This window comes from Nanorana parkeri, unplaced genomic scaffold (genome assembly GCF_000935625.1).
Source record: "Nanorana parkeri isolate BGI_ZX_2015 unplaced genomic scaffold, ASM93562v1 scaffold539, whole genome shotgun sequence".
Taxonomy (NCBI): Eukaryota; Metazoa; Chordata; class Amphibia; order Anura; family Dicroglossidae; genus Nanorana; species Nanorana parkeri.
In genome coordinates this window covers 1,052,526-1,068,631 of record NW_017306807.1, presented here as the reverse complement: position 1 = coordinate 1,068,631, position 16,106 = coordinate 1,052,526, and the positions used below count along the sequence as shown (strand labels likewise).

General features: G+C 42.4%; 1 protein-coding gene across 2 annotated transcripts in view; it reads right to left on the bottom strand.

The window, feature by feature from the left end:
* Positions 1–64: 64 nt before the first annotated feature.
* Positions 65–16,106, bottom strand: part of RBBP7 (RB binding protein 7, chromatin remodeling factor) — a 16,778-nt gene continuing 736 nt past the window's right edge. For both annotated transcript variants that reach the window (XM_018561708.1, XM_018561707.1), the window contains exons 2-12: positions 10,373–10,517; positions 10,002–10,147; positions 9,672–9,845; positions 7,719–7,834; positions 5,833–5,993; positions 4,746–4,872; positions 3,483–3,560; positions 2,920–2,996; positions 2,471–2,528; positions 2,275–2,385; positions 65–338 (exon numbers count right to left, since the gene is read on the bottom strand). In XM_018561708.1, the coding sequence (XP_018417210.1) occupies positions 270–338; positions 2,275–2,385; positions 2,471–2,528; positions 2,920–2,996; positions 3,483–3,560; positions 4,746–4,872; positions 5,833–5,993; positions 7,719–7,834; positions 9,672–9,845; positions 10,002–10,147; positions 10,373–10,517 (1,262 nt within the window). In that variant the 3' untranslated portion in view covers positions 65–269. The remainder of the gene's footprint in view (positions 339–2,274; positions 2,386–2,470; positions 2,529–2,919; positions 2,997–3,482; positions 3,561–4,745; positions 4,873–5,832; positions 5,994–7,718; positions 7,835–9,671; positions 9,846–10,001; positions 10,148–10,372; positions 10,518–16,106) is intronic.

Here is a 16,106-nt window from a genome sequence, read left to right as displayed (position 1 = left end):
AAAATTCTTTAATACAAAGACCCCAAAAAAAAAAAAAAAAAAAAAAAAAAAAAAAAAACAGGAAACAGGTAAAATATTTTATTATTTTAATTCTTAATCCACCAACCATTTCACAACCCGTGTCAAGTACAAACAATGCCATTACAATACAATATACATGAAAACTGTCAAAGTGTGTTTTATTCACAGGAACCAAAAGATAACTTAGATGAATATCAACTGCTTTACAATAAGTGGCAACATTCGCCAATTTAAAGGTGAAAATTCATCTATGATCCTTGCGCTTCCAGCTCAGAAGGCTGTATATCAGGTTCTTCATCATTGTAAATATTTTCAGCCTGCAAGGAAAACAGTCATGCAAACATTTTATTAAAAATCTTTAACTTTTATCGAAAAAAAAAAAAAGTTTACACTGTTTGCAGACTCACTATACTTGTAACGTCAATGGTTCCTGTGACTATTTAGAACATCACATTCAAAAAAGCATTTTTAAAACCACACATCTTTGTTAAAAGCAGTATCCTATGCTAAATGCTTGGTACTTCATGCTTTCTGGCTGGTCAGCGAGTCATTACTAAAATAAAAAAAAAAGCCTGCCCCAAGTAGACAACTACTGGCTCTACTTTCCCAAAAAAAGTAATGGCTTCCAACAGACCTTTCTCTTTTCTCCATCCGATCCTGTGAGGATCGGATGAAGTTTTGTACGTTATATATTTATTATTGACTATCGTCATTATTCATTTTATGTACACATTTACATTATTTGTTGAGTTCTGCTGATTGATTTGCATATATTTGAATATTAATGTCACATTTCACATTGTTAATACATTTTTTGCACCATACTTATTGTATTTTATGGTGTCAATTTGGAGATTTATGGGTTATATTCAATTGTTTCACAATAAGGGGAGATAGCGCGGTGTATTGGTTTAGCACTCTTGGCCACACTGCTTTTTGGCTTTGTCGGTCTTCGCTGCAGCTGTCAGTTATTTATAATTAAAAGGGGGGACATCCACAAGCGCGAATATTAATATTTATAAACTAGTGGCTCTAGTCATTTTCCAGCCACAGTGCTTTAGTGCTGCTGATTTCCTGTACAAATCTATAGGTCTCACAAATTAGGACTGGAAAAAAACTGCAATGTTCTACAAATCCATCTTACAAAAGCAAAATACACCAAAAATCCATAACATTATGTATGACCACTGACAGGTGAAGTGAATACATTTATACCTCATTACAATGGCCCCTGGAAATGGGTGGGATATTTTAGGCAGCAAGTGAACATTTTGTTGGTGTTGGAAGCAGAAAAAAAAATGGCGAGCAGGATTTGAGCAACTTTGACAGCTAGTATACTGGGTCAGAGAAGCTGCAAAACTGCAGCTCTTGTGGGATGTTCACAGTCTGCAGTGGTCAGGACATACCAAAAGTGGTCCAAGGAAGGAAAACAAGTGGCAACATTGATGCACGTGGGGAGTGAAGGCTGGCCCGTGTAGTCCAATCCAACAGAAGAGCTGTAGCTCAAGTTGCTGAAAAAGTTCATGTTGGTTACCCTAGAAAAGTGTCTGAACACACAGTGCATCACAGTTGTTGCATATGGGGCTGTGTGGCTGCAAAACAGTCAGAGTACCCATGCTGACCCAAAACCACCTACAAATGGGCATGAGAGCATCAGAACTGGACCATCGAGCAATGGAAGAAGGTGGTCCGATCTGATGAATATTTTTTTTTTTTTTACAAAATGTGGATGGCCGTGTGCACTTTCCTGGGGAAGAGATGGCACCATGGGAAGAAGGCAATACGGTGGAGGCAGTGTGATGCTTTGGGCAAGGTTCTGCCTTGGAAACCTTGGGTCCAGCCAGTCACGTGGATATTAGTTTGACACATACCACCTACCTAAACATGGTTGCTGACCAAGTACATCCCTTCATGGATACAATATTCCCTGATGGCAGTGTCCTCTTTCAGCAGGGTAATGCACCCTGCCACACTGCAAAAATGGTTCAAGAATGCTCTAAGGGACACAATGAGCTTGGTGTCAACTTGGGGTGCATACGAATTCTCCAGATCTAAATCCAATCGAGCATCTGTGGGATGTGCTGTAAAACACAAGTCCAATCCATGGAGGCCCCACCTTGCAACTTAAAGGATCTGCTCCTGACAGCTTGCTACCATATACCCCAACATACCTTCAGAGAGTTAGCGTAGTCCAGACCTCGACAGGTCGTGTGCGTGCGTGTGTGTAAATCAAAGCTAGTTGCATGAACTCACCATTTGCCATATCTGCATTATATTGTCTTCAGACACTGAACAGATTACCCAGGGCTCATTTGGATTCCAGCTGAAATCTGAAATCTTTGCTGTGTGCCCACCATGAATAAACTGCCAAGAAAAAGAAAAAATAAATCTTCAATTTGCTCTTTGAATGGCATAAAAGACTAAATATGCCAAAAAACTTAAATTGTACCAATAGTTCAGGGGGTCCATCCTCAGCATCTTCTGCGGATTGTTCTTCACCAATTTTACTAAAAACGCATACATATTCAGAATTAAAACTAGAAAAAAACATGAATGTAAGCAGTCATTTTATCCAAAAATAATTTCAGATTTTGATATAGATGGAGGAGCATTGAAGTGCAAGTAAAGACTTAAAGTAGAGATGGCGCAACAAGGGAGAATGTAGACGTCACTTTGCTGGAGGGCACTTTGGAAAGTAAATGGGCCACAATGTGCAAATATGTTCATAGAGCAAGAGTCCTGGGAGAACTATACATTCAGTCCTGCTTTAAAACCACCCAACAACTCAAATCCCTTTTGAGTGGATTGACACTTTAATGTGAAGTCCGAATAGTAAAAATATAGCCATTAGTCACGGCTAACAATTTCTATGCATTCTAAAAAATATTTACTGCTTACCTCAAATCCCAGACATTCAGTCTACGGTCAGTACCACTGGATGCGAGGATGGTTTCATTGTGAGGTGACCAGTGAACCTTGCCCAGAGAAAAAAAAAAAAGTTGAGTCAGAACTGGCATCCATAAATTGTAATGCTTGACATGGACGATGGTACTGCCCAACATGTATTTGCCTTATAGAATAGATAGGATCAAGCCAATAAAGACAAATATAACATGTATTTTAAACCCTCACAGGCAGGGCCCTCCTTACCAGCTTGTCATGAATTGTATTGTGATTGTAATGTCTTCCTTATATTGGAAAGCGCTGCTACATAATCCTACATAATAATGTATTTTCACTAAATGCTTGTTAATGAGCCGATCTGAAAGCTCTTCAGTACAGGATCAGGGGAATACACAGCTATATGTTCTCTTCTCTCTAGTATATCTCTCCTTTTTAGCAACAATGGAGAGACGTTGTCCTTCTGCGCAAGTCACCATGCCTTAAAAACATGGCAATTTGGCTTCTTTTAAAATGACGATATCCAAATAGTGTGGAGTAACCTCTCCAGCAAAACTCACCTGGAAAATCTCATCTTTATGAGATTCAAACGAGTGAAGCTTGAGTTTTAGGTTTCTTAGATCCCACAGGGCAACAGTCTTGAAGAATAAAAAACAAATATGAAGGTAAATCAGTGTAATTTCTGAATATTTTTATAATAGCCTGCTCAACAAATGTGAAACGGATTTCAAAACGCACTTATCAATTCATAACTAACTTCAAAACAAGGTGCACATGGAAGGGCTTTACACAGTACCAAAGTAAAAAAAAAACCCACACACCACAAGTATGCAGCTCTCAGATTAGAGTTAGGACTGCACTACACAGAGGGGCCTTGATGAGGCAGTGTGGATTCCACATTTTGCAAAAGTTGTGCAACTAAAACCAGTTTTTAACCCTAACAGTTAGACAGGGTAATTAGTTTATTTTCTTTGTGCAAGCTAGCAAGTTCACTGGGAAATTTTTGCTTTTATTCAACAAATGTGGCAACAGACTCATGAATGCTCATACCGGTTTTCAGTATCAACTAAGAGTACCGATATTTATATTTCGGTACTCGCCAATACCGAAATCGGTACTTCATGGAGCCGGCTTCCTGGGCAATCAGGAAGCCAGGAAGTGTGACATTATCCACTGCCCAGATCCAGAACCAGCCAAATCTGCATTGAGCCAGCTTCCTGGCCAATCAGGAGGCCAGGCTACAAGTCGAAGAAATCTCCTTCTGATACTCAGTATCGATACCAATATTAGTATCTGTGCATCCCCACTCATGATAAACCACTATTAATTTTGCTGTTTGAAATGTAATAGCAAACATTTCCTATTATGATTTAAAATTCTTACACCATACCCTATGCAATAACGAGCAGGGGGCAGAGACTAAGAAAACAATTACAGGTTTGCTAGTTGTGGGAAAGGAGGGGCTAAGGTCAGTTTATTCAACATGAAGGTAGGCAGGGTTAGAGCCGCAAACTATCAAAGGGAGATTTTGCTCTGCAGCCTTTAAAAGATGCAGGAGACCGGGGGGGCAAAGAATAAAATCAGTTCCATCCCCCAAAATGTTTTTTTTTCTCCAATTTTGTTATGTTGCAGCCTTATACTACAGATACTAACATTGTAACAGCAGTAACATAGCAAAACATCTGGTGACCAACTAAAAACACATTTTTTCAGTCCAGTTTAAGTTTGATATCAATCTTTTCTTATCTCTAATTAGATTAAACAATCCCTAAAAAGAAAAAAGCAATTCAGAACACACATTTGCAGTCAAAACAGGCACTAACCTTATCAGCAGACCCTGTGGCCAGGATAAACTCACTATATGGATTGAAGGACAAACAGTTGACCTCTGCAGTGTGTGCATCTACGGAATGACTTGGTTTTGATGTGGTATTAGACCGTGTATCCCAACTGTTAAAATAAAACTAGTTATATTTACACAAGCCTAAAGTTATTATGTACAATCCTATCTCTACAAACAAATCCTTGTGGGAGACTGAAAATCTGAAAAGTAAGCAGCGAAAACTATGAAATGTTATTGCTCAACAAGATATATTAAAATACAAACAATAATATTTCCTCTACCCTAGGTGACAGTCTCTTGTTTTCAACAAGCTTGTATATAAGCTTTGCTATCTTCATTTACTAGATTGTCATCTTCATCTAAAATTCCTCTATTGCTATACTGTGACCCTCATTCTACCAGCATGGATTTCTTCTTACTAGCCTCTCCATTCCTGCTTAAGAGGCTCTCTCTCTATTACCCTCTGCTTTCAACCCTTTTGCTGCCAAGCCCTCCAGAACACTTAACCTCAGCTGGCCACACCATTTTTGCAATTTTTCAGTTTTTTTTTTGGTGGTGCTTTGGTTTGTTTAGTTGCCAGTCACTGCATATAGTGTGAACGGGCCCCCAATGTTCACAGCAAACAGAAATCGTGGAAAAAAGGAATCCCAGTGATTTTGTCTGTACCATGGTTGTTAGTGCCAGACAGGCTGGCTTGGAGTATCTCTAACTGCCGATTTCCTGGGATTTTCATGCACAGCAGGATGAGATCAGAGGAGAATTGCCAGACCAGCTTGAGCTGACAGAAAGGCCATTGTAACTATTTATCAACTGTGCTGAACACAAAAAAAAAAGAAAATGTATACTGCTTTCAGGGAGGGAGGGTCCCATAATAGAATAACCTCGAAGGTTAATCCTGGACAAGCCCAGGCATGCAACCCCCCCAGGTCCACTGTCCCCGATTCACGGGGGAGCACCCTGCAACTAGCACGCAGGCCTATGGACAAAATAACAAACTGTTACGATGCTCCTAATAGCATGCATGTGGCAAAAAAGAAAAATTGGAAGCACAAATTACCAGAACTTACATCATGAGCTTCTGATCATCTGCAACTGAGCCAAACAAAGATTCATGCAAAAGGTGCCAGGCTACATCCTCAACCACTGCCGAGTGGCCCGTAAAGATGGCTTTAGCATCAACTATTTTCCCCTCTTTTGGTCCAGCACTTATATCCCACAAGCAAACAGTCTAAAATGGAACAAAATGTATTAATCATTCAAAATCTAACCAACTAAAAACATTTTCCCTGAAGAGTTGGTTATGCTAATTCAACAATTTTAGTGGAACTCCTAAGCATTAAAGAATTCTCAGAACTCTGGGCAGAAATCTAAATTACCCCCACACTGCAAGGGTTAACTGCTTTTTTTGCCTAGGGTGGGAAAAAAAAATTACTCACCCAATCCTCAGAGCTGGCAGCTCTCTCTCCTCTGCTGCAGTGATGGAATGTCCCTCGGCATCCTCACGTCCTATACACTGTATTAGACATGACGACTCAAGCTTTCCTAGACCACTGCAGAGAAGGGGAAGATCTACTACACGGACTAGTCTAAGAGCTGGTCATCTCAGGGGATCTCATTTACATGACCACTTTGTAATAGCACAATGACAGGTCCTCGTTAGAGAGACATCAGTGGCCTATTAGACCCCTAATTCACATCACTTCCGCATGGAGAGATCAGCGGAGAGATCAGCGGAGAGATCAGCGGAGAGATCAGCGGGTCCCTCCGATCTCAGCGCAGAGAACAGCCGTGCCAGGCCCACATGGGGGACAGCAGAGTCCAGGATAGCCAGCAGCGGTGGCTAATATTCCCCACAGATGCCAGGTAGGTAGCATAATAGGGGTACTTCTGCTGCTTTTGCCAAACTATAGATATCCTTTAAATACTTAAAGGCCAGGTCATGCAACTCTATACTTTTAATTTATACCATTTTATACCATTGTTTGGGGACAGATAGAGCTTTATTTTGGTGGTATTTAATCACCACTGGGGTTTTTATTTTTTACTATACAACAAAAAGTCAATTTTGAAAAAAAAAAAGTCTATGAAATGTTAGGAAATATAACTCCAATTCTTTGGTAAAATAAGATACGGGGCCATGTCAAGTAAATAGGCACCAGACATGTCAAGCCTTAAAATTACTCGCACCTACAAAAAACTTACACCCAAAATTGGCAATAGGTGACGCTTTAAAAGCTGTTACCACTTATCACTTTAGTGTTAACAGTGCTTGATGGCCCCAGAATTATTGCTCTCATTGCGACATTTGCAGCACGCAATCGTTTTTGCACGTAGGCGCACCAAACACAAGTTTGTGTGTATGTGGGGGGTGGACTAACATTTATTTATGCAATTTAATGCTTTTCATTTTTCTTTTTTACACTTAAAAACTTTACCATCACCACATAGGGGGCTAAGAATAAAAAAATACATGGTACCCGGCATCACTATAGACTGAATACTTGTATGTAAAACAGCCGTAGCTGGCTGTTCACATTTAGGTGAACAGCCAGCGATTAGGTGCGCGGTGGCGGGTGATGTCTTAAAACGCCTACCCCATCTACATGCCTTCCATCCGGCCTTTAGGTATTGCCAATGGACGGGAGGTGGTTAAAGAAGCACTTCGTTATTTTCGCTCCTTAGGCAAAAGGAGCACTTAACCCTTACAGTGCAGGGTAGCCCCACTACAAGTGTTAAGATTTGTCCAGAGTTCATAATTTAATCTATGCAGAAATGATTAGTGTTAGCAAACAAGAGTATATTTACATCAGGTTACTAATTTTATCAGGGGATTGCATTTGATGCATTTATAAGGATAATTTTCAACTGCTTTTCTAGGGCAACTTAGAGGTTACCAAATTTTCTACTTATGCAGCATCAGATGACATTGATAAAAGCATTGTAGATTACTTACATGGTCATCGGATGCACTGAGCAGGTGTCCACTAAGGTTAGAATTCCAAGACAGTCCATAACCCTCCTTTTGGTGCCCTCTCAATCGAAGATCTGGGCTACACTCTCCACTGGGGTCTACAAAAGAGAAAAATTAGAAGTTACTTGTACTAGTGGTTAAATGTTAGAAATTACTGTGATTTCTCTTTGCTCAAAATAAATATTAAGGAGCTGCCAGCACTCTAGTATTTCTATCCTTTTGCAAATTACTAGTGCAGCTCTCAAGTCTTAAAATAAAAAAACACAAATACATGTACGCTTGGGATTGTTTTATTTCAAGATTGCTGCACTAAATTTACTATTTACTTGTACTAGTAATTGCTTTGCCCAAGCAGCACCTGAATTTCTCCACCTATGAAATGGCGCAGGACTGAGAGATTTGCATTGAAAATTGCCTTCTGCTTCTCAAAGCTTCAAATGGCTTGAGATTCACTGTTCTTTTCACTGTGAAAGTCTGCTCAAACTGTTTAAAAACAAGGGAAAGCTGGCCACAGACTTTAGACAACTACAGGTCATATCTAGGGCTGCAACTAATGATTTTCAGAATAGATTAGTTGGCCAATTGTTTTTTCATTTAAAAATCGGGAGAAAAAAAAAGTCAAATACCATCTTTTATTTAAAATGAAATACACAAATGGAGTGTTAAAGTTCACTTCAGAATAAAACTGCATGCACATTTTTGTGCAATCACACCACACTGGAAAGCGCTGCATTGCAGTACTGTGCGCTCCAGTGCGGGGAATCACACTGCTTGGGCAGAAATAATCTGAATTACGAAACAAACATTTAAAATAATCCACAGAAATTGTGTGTGTATGGGGGGGGGGCTGACAATGGCTGACAATTATTCTCACTCTGATGTACACGGCAATGTCTGACATGTAGTGCATCCGACTTGTGTTTCCATTAGGGTGGGTGTTCGCGTTTGGGGGGACTTCAACCGCTTCCCAACCGGTCGTTGTAATTAAACGGCCGGCAGCTTCCTGTATGTAACAGGCCTTTTAAAGACGGCCCGTGAGCTCTGCCTACTCGTGTGCACCGCACGGCGTACGCGAGCGGGAAACACAACATTTAAAAACAGGCAGCTATAGAGCCGACAGATCACTTGTATGAAGTGCTGATCGGCGCGCACAATTGTCTTGTCAAGTGCAATACTAAACAACTAGCTCTAACAGAAGTAGCACTACCCTACCTAGCAATGCCTTCATTTTTTTCCCCACTAAGAAACCCAGTGTCATCTTTATTCAGGCATCATGCAGGGTCAGCCTCTATTTCTTGGACTGAGATGCTGGCTCAGAAAGGACTCTTGTAAATTCAGAGGTCTATGCTGTTCTTGGCTGTGTTCACAAAATCTCAGCCTCCATGATTAAAGCCTTTATGCTTGTTACCTGCTACAAAGTTATAATATTTAGAGTGGTCACTGAAGAGAATACCGAGTAAATGCTTCCTGCAAGAGGAAGAACTGCATTCTCCTAGATTGTTCCTTTTTGTTCTAGGCCTTGACTGGCGCTCAAGTCTTTTAAAGATAAAAGGTATAATTTTTGTTGAAGTCAAACTACATTATGCATCATAACATGTAAAGCTTTAACCCCCTAAAACATAAACCCCTAACCCAATACATAAGGTCAGACTAGTTGACAGTAGCAAGCTTCTGACTCACAGTCGTATGGGCAAGATACAAGAGGCTGATAAGACAAATCTGGCTTGCCTACATTATTTGAATTTAAAAAAATACATGCTTTCTTGTAGAAATATACAAGTTGTGTTTCCACTCTGTATGGTTTCAGCTTGTAAGACTTCAAAGTAAGTTCCCTTATACAACATGCACCTGATAATCACACTACACTTAAGACAAACCTTTAAAATAAGATTTTTTTCAAAATAAAAGTTAAAACGTGACTTCAGACAAACTTACCAGGTTTGGATGGATGCTTTGTGTAATCAAATACCAGGACATCAGAGGAGGGCGTTTTCGTTGCAATTATACAAGGGTTCTGGGGCATGTACCTGGCCCGATTCACTTCACCTTCGTGGTTAATTTTAATTTCAGTTTCAATCTTGCCACTAACAGAGCCAAAGCCACCAAACTCTGAACAAACAGAACAAATGAATTAGGAAACATTTTTCACTACTTCCTTTTATACTTTATGCTACACACAAAGTATGATTTATTGAAAACGTAATTTTTTTAAAATGTGAGGCAAAACATGCAATGAGTATATTATAACCAAATACTGAAGCATACCTCCTTTCTCACTGTCATAGTGAGATGCATCAAACTGTGCGTCATCATTGGGTATCTGAACTCGCGCCACAACTAGGTGATTCTGTTCATCTGACGTGTGAGTGCCAAGTACCAACCAATGGAGAGCATAATCTTTTCCTTCAGGTCTACAGGAGGAAGACAGGTGTAAAATAAAACCTTCAGGGGTACAGAGGCCAAGTCCAAGATAATTTATGTGCAAGATGCAAACATAGCAAGTATCAGCTTAAAGCTAGGAATGACAGTACTAAAAGAAAAAAAAAAAAACTGCACAGAAACAGAACAATCTTTTTTTACACATGCTCTGGATAAAACCGCAAGCCATACACAGCACAATGCAATATGATAATTACCTAGTAACATCGGGAAGCCACTGCACAGTAAGACTTGGCCACTCCAGGGCATGTGTCATCACCAGGTCATACAGGAAAGGAGTGTTCTTTTTCCATATTTTATACTCCTCATTAATGACCCTTTCCTCCACAGTATCTTCAAACACTGGCAAAAGAGAGTTTACCAAATAAACTTTGTAGCTTAAAATAATCAAGTTCTATTAACATTTATTTTGACAAAACATACTTGGGAAAAGTGTCTGGAACATATCAGAACCAAATGTGGAAAAACAGAAAAAGATGTTAAGCCAGATATAAAGTGAGGGATTGGGGGAAAAAAAAAATTAAAGCCCCTTGGAGCTTTGTCATAATGTTTTGGAATGCATAGCCTATTAGAACATTATGACATACTTGCCTGCCAAAACAATTCCCCTTCAGAGCTATGCCTCTCGCTGGTGCTTCCATGTTTGCCTCAGTCTCCTTACAGTTTCCCATTCTTTGGCCTCATAGGCTGGGCCTTGAAGACAACTCCCATGCGCATGGCGGGTCTGTGCACTGAACTGCGAATGTACTGCTCAGTGTACAAAGGGGAAGAAAAAAAATTGCCGACAGGCAGCAAAAAGCTTTTATGACAAAAGACTTGTAGTCTCGTCTGCCTTAAAAAGTCTGCTGATCCGCATTTTTTTTCCTTTTACTTAAACTGACACTAAACTCTTGAGTTAAACCTTAAAAATGCATTCAAGCACCTTAAAGAAGAATTATGGGGTGAGTGAAAAACACTCATCCCCATAATTCAGCTCCATTGATCGGGAGGTCAGCAAGCACACACCGCTGATCACTGACTTCCAGATCATCTCCCTGCAGAGACCGGTGACCGCCAGTCATCGCTCCCCGTAGTGATAGGGTGGGCACAGCTAGCTTTGCTTCGAGAGGCAGAGCGAGCCGTCAACCAGCCAGCAGGGCGGCTCTCGACAGTATCGTTGGGATCCGTCCCGGCTGCGGCACAGCTCTGTGCTCTCAGCATATAGGGGGCAATAGCCCCCTATATGCTGAGGTTAGGGTCACCGGAGGACATTAGTATATGTCCTCCGGTGACCCTGAACAGAACTATGGCCAAAAAAAGTGGGCCCATAGTTCTCTTAACAAAAATGTATCTTATTTGTGCATCACTGGGCTGTAGATCCTCAAATCATCTCTGAATTTTGCCGACACTGTCCTTTCCTCAGGGTCCCTGTGTGTGTGTTACAACGTATACGTAAAGGATGGACACCGGCACTCCAAAGTAAGTTCAGTACGTGTTTATTAACGTACTAGTTGCAAGTAGAACATTCTAAACAACGTTTCGGGGTCTCACAGGATCCCCTTCATCAGGCAAACAAGTGGCTCCGAGTGCGATGGGTACACGGACTGTGTCCTGTGTTATAAAGTAGACACCACTCCATGTTCACTCCTGTGATGGACTACAGTCTCACATCTAGTTTACTAATTTGTACAGAGATTGTTGTCCATCACAGGAGCAGTGGCTACTTTACAACACACAGGGATCATGGGGAACAAAAGTAGCCCCCCTTCAGAAGGAAGGACAGTGTCTGCACCAATTCAGAGATCTGCAAACAAAACAACCAGTCCTGGTCCTAAGCTTAGTGCATACACGCCCCATTCACTCCTGTGGACGGTTTGTGATAGATGGCTGGAGACCACACGACTTTGGACCAAATGGTGAAGAACTTTGAAGTGAGGAAGGCAAGTATTTAATTATAATGGAGAGATGCACTAGCAGCCACAAACAAGTTTTAAAATGACTCAGGTGGCTATGGGTTTTGATGTAGAATCCAAGCATCTAATCAATGCTACAGTCCCCAAAGGGTGTAGTTCATCTTCGCCACCTCTGTGGTTCTCTGGCTCCCCTGCTTAGGTTTGGAGCCCAGGACCACTTAAAACCACATCAAGATGGCCAGCGGGAGATGAACAAGGGACATTAGTTCACACTAGAAACTGCATCACAACTGCGTGCGTCTGCGTAGTTGCATTGCGATCCATTTTTTTCCCCTGCATGTCCCTGGATAATGCCACAATCAATTCTGTTTTGTTATGCGCTCCGTAGCGTTTCAGTGCGTTTTGATACGTTTGCACTGTGTTTTGATGTGTTTCGTGCAGTTAGATGCAGGTAAAATAGGACAAGCAGTACTTTTTCTGACTGCATCTATACGGCCTGCAATGGTGTGAATTAAGCATAAGAAAGCCCATAGGAAAACATTGTGATGTATTTTGACTGCACCCTTGAAACAGACTGAAAATATGGGTTAAATAAACATGTAAATATCTCAAGACAATCTGCAACTAGCTTTTTATATTTATTATTTGCTTTAACACATTGCTGGAGAAGAACAAAAAGCTCCTGGGGGCCTCAACATTAGTTAGTGGTTTAATTCTGCTTTAAAGTAATATAGCTTCTGTGATTGTTTACCACTTTCTTGAAATGTTAGTTGCCTGGTTATACTGACCCAGTAGCTATGGAATAGATTGGTTGAAACCCTTGTATGTTTAGTGCGTCATTCTGCATTGAAGAGGACAGCCAATTCAGGACCAAAGAGGAAGTCCCGTGATGGACTACAATCTTAATACAAATTGGTAAACTAAAAAGGAGAGATTGTAGTCTTTTACGGGAGTGAGCTTGGAGGGGTGAATACTTTACAACACACACAAGGGCCATAGGGATCAAAAGTAGCCATCCTCCAGAAGGACAGTGTCACCATGAATTCAGAGATGATTTAACAGGTTATTGCTGAGTGACAATGTAGATAATTGTCTGCTGTCAAACCTTCCACAAGCCTCTCCAAGACATACTGCTCCCAGTTATACCTTCTAAACTCCAATGCATTTACTACCCATTGTCATACCCTCCACACTCATCTACTGCACATATTTCCCCCGACTTTTCACCCTGTCACACCCAACACTCCTCTCCTGCACATACTGCCTGCTGTCATGCCCTCCGTACTACCCACTGCCATACACTCTGCGATTCTCTCCTGCTCGTTAAGACACTATAGCATTGTTGGTGTCTCCAGCTTTTCCATTATGTAAACTAGCAAAAAGCATGCCCGTTCCAGAACAGTTCATTATGCAGCTATACTATAGACCTTATACTGGCTATTGTAATGGAAAACCAAAATGCTATGTACAGAAGATCTGACACGTTCAAGACCATTTGGGCTACACACCTACAAGCTGCACTCATCTTCCGTAGACAGTTACTCAAGTACAAACTAAAAGGAAAGAAAAGCCATCCACATAAAAACTTTAAATTAAATGCTCGTGATCCAAATAAAAAAAAAAATGACAAGGATTGTATGCTAAGGAAGTGAATTTACAGGTTAAGATGAGCCATTGCCATCTTTACTTCAGAATAAAACACCATGCACATTTGTTTACAATCGCACTGCACTAGAATGCACAGCATTGAAGCACAGCGCATTCCAGGGCGAGCGATCACACTGCAGGGGGAAGTGTGTTTGTGGTGCCATTGAAATTGGCACCAGAACGCACATCCAGCAGCAGGATTTTTCAGGCTGAAAGTTTTCCAACTTTTATTTCTTTAACTAAGTGTATTAGCTGTTGCTCCCAGCTGCTGGATGGGTACTTGACGCCAACTTTTTACCGCCGACAGAAGATGGGGCATGGGGAGCAGCAGAGGCACAGGGGGAGGACCAAGAAACCGGGGCTCCAGTGGAGGACAGCAGCAGACAGGAATGCAAAGACAGTCTCACCTGCCCGCTGGTGTCACTGTACTCGCTGCAGACAGAGGGGGGGAGAGCAGCAGGGATTAAAAGGGACACATACCGCTGCAGTCGGCACCAGTGAGGAGAACGGTTGAGCAGAGCAGCACGTGGGGTTCAGCGGCTGTATCAACTAATCGATGACAACGATTCTAATTACCGATTCATTGTTGCAGCCCCGATTTAATTGTCCCAAATTCCCCTGGGAAAGCGGAATTACCCAACCTGTCAGATTTAGGGCCTTTGTTCACTTCAGGCAGGTCCTGCATGCCCATATGCATCTATGGGAAACCTACTTGAAGCAAGTCAATTGCAGGTCAGAAGGAAGTCAACAGCAGGTCAAATGCACCTGTCAAGGTATTTCAAATGATCTCAAACAGATGCTGTTCAACCCCTAGTGTCACACAGCAAGAACATCCTAAGGCCCCGTTCACATGGAGCGATTTATCGCGCGGTAATTCCCACGATATCGCGGCAATTTACAGCGCAATATCGCTCGCCAATGCTTCTCAATGGGGCAAAGGGTCCAGCTGTGGCAGGTCGTGTGTCGCTACAGCTGGACCCTTTTGGGAGCGGATTTAGCCGCGATTCAAGCTTGCTCAATGCAAGCATTTGCGCGACAAATCACACGATCTAGCGCTAAATGCAAAACACGCGATGTGCAAACCGCTCACTGTGAACAGGGCCTAACAAAGACAATCCCAAAGCCAGACCACAGGCCCTCATACTGCTGTCTTTGTGCCCATTGGGGAAATTTATTACTACCATCTTGTACTAAGGAAAGGTGGTGATAGGAAGTTTGCCAATGAGGACACGCCTCTTGTAGTGACAACTTCGATGATACATACTATTTAACAACTTAGCTCAACTTCGGCTTGAAAAAGAAGGTTTCACCTTCGAAACGCGTCGCCGTCAGCCCGGTCTCCACTTAAACTCTGAGTGTCTCCTACACTCCACCCGCCCAGAGACATTGCCCGCGCCGCAACACCTGCACTACAGGACTGCCGTCAGCCCGTCAACCCGGTCTCCACCGATACCCTGAGGGTCTCCCACAATCCACCCGTCTACAGACACCGCCCGCGCCGCAATACCCGCACTACAGGATTCCCCAGCAAACGCCTGCAGGTCACAGCCCCGTCGGATTGTCAGAAAGCCACGGCGGCTGAACACTCTGCCATTCCGGCGCCTCCATCACTCTCCAGTCCCCCCATCCAGGACACCACGTCGCTCCACCTCTTCACAGCACCTGCCATCAGAGGACACCTGTGCCAGAGGTCCTGAGGACCTTCCCACGGCCCACCGCCCAGGCACATCAGTGGCCGCACCGTCATCGCTGAGAGTCGCCCTTCAATATCCTCACGGTGAGTTACAGAAGCCCACCTCTTCTTCACCCACCACTGCATACCTCACCCCCTCGCTTTCTTGTGTCTCCATCTGCCTGATTGGGTCCAATCGCTACGCCACCCTGGAGAAGAGGGATCACCCCCACCACCACTCCATCCGCTTCACCGCAATCTGATGAGTACAAGCGAATGCTCACCCAGCCTCAGGTGAGTAAATCACCAATGCTTACACCCTGCTCTACCACATTTATTGCGCCAGGTAGTGGCGCTTCCGTCTCCAATTTTTTGTTTCCTTATAGCACACCTGTTGGACACCCCGGTCCAGACAAAACGGAAGCCGCACACCCGCGCAACTACCCCTCTGCGTGCCCACCAAGTACTGCCTCCCCCCCCCGCATCTTCCCCCTACCTCTGACAAGCGCCACACAAGGGGTAAACTCTCAATTTTTCACGCCTCTTGTAGTGACAACTGTCAGAAGAGACTTTTCCTCACTTTGGCAGGTGGATTTCTTCTCTCCTCCTGTTGTGTCATCAGGAAGTGAGAATAAATTTCTTCTGCAGACATCACAAGAAAACCATGCCAACAGGTTTACCTTCTCCATCCCCATCAAAGTTTTACTTAAATAACGAACA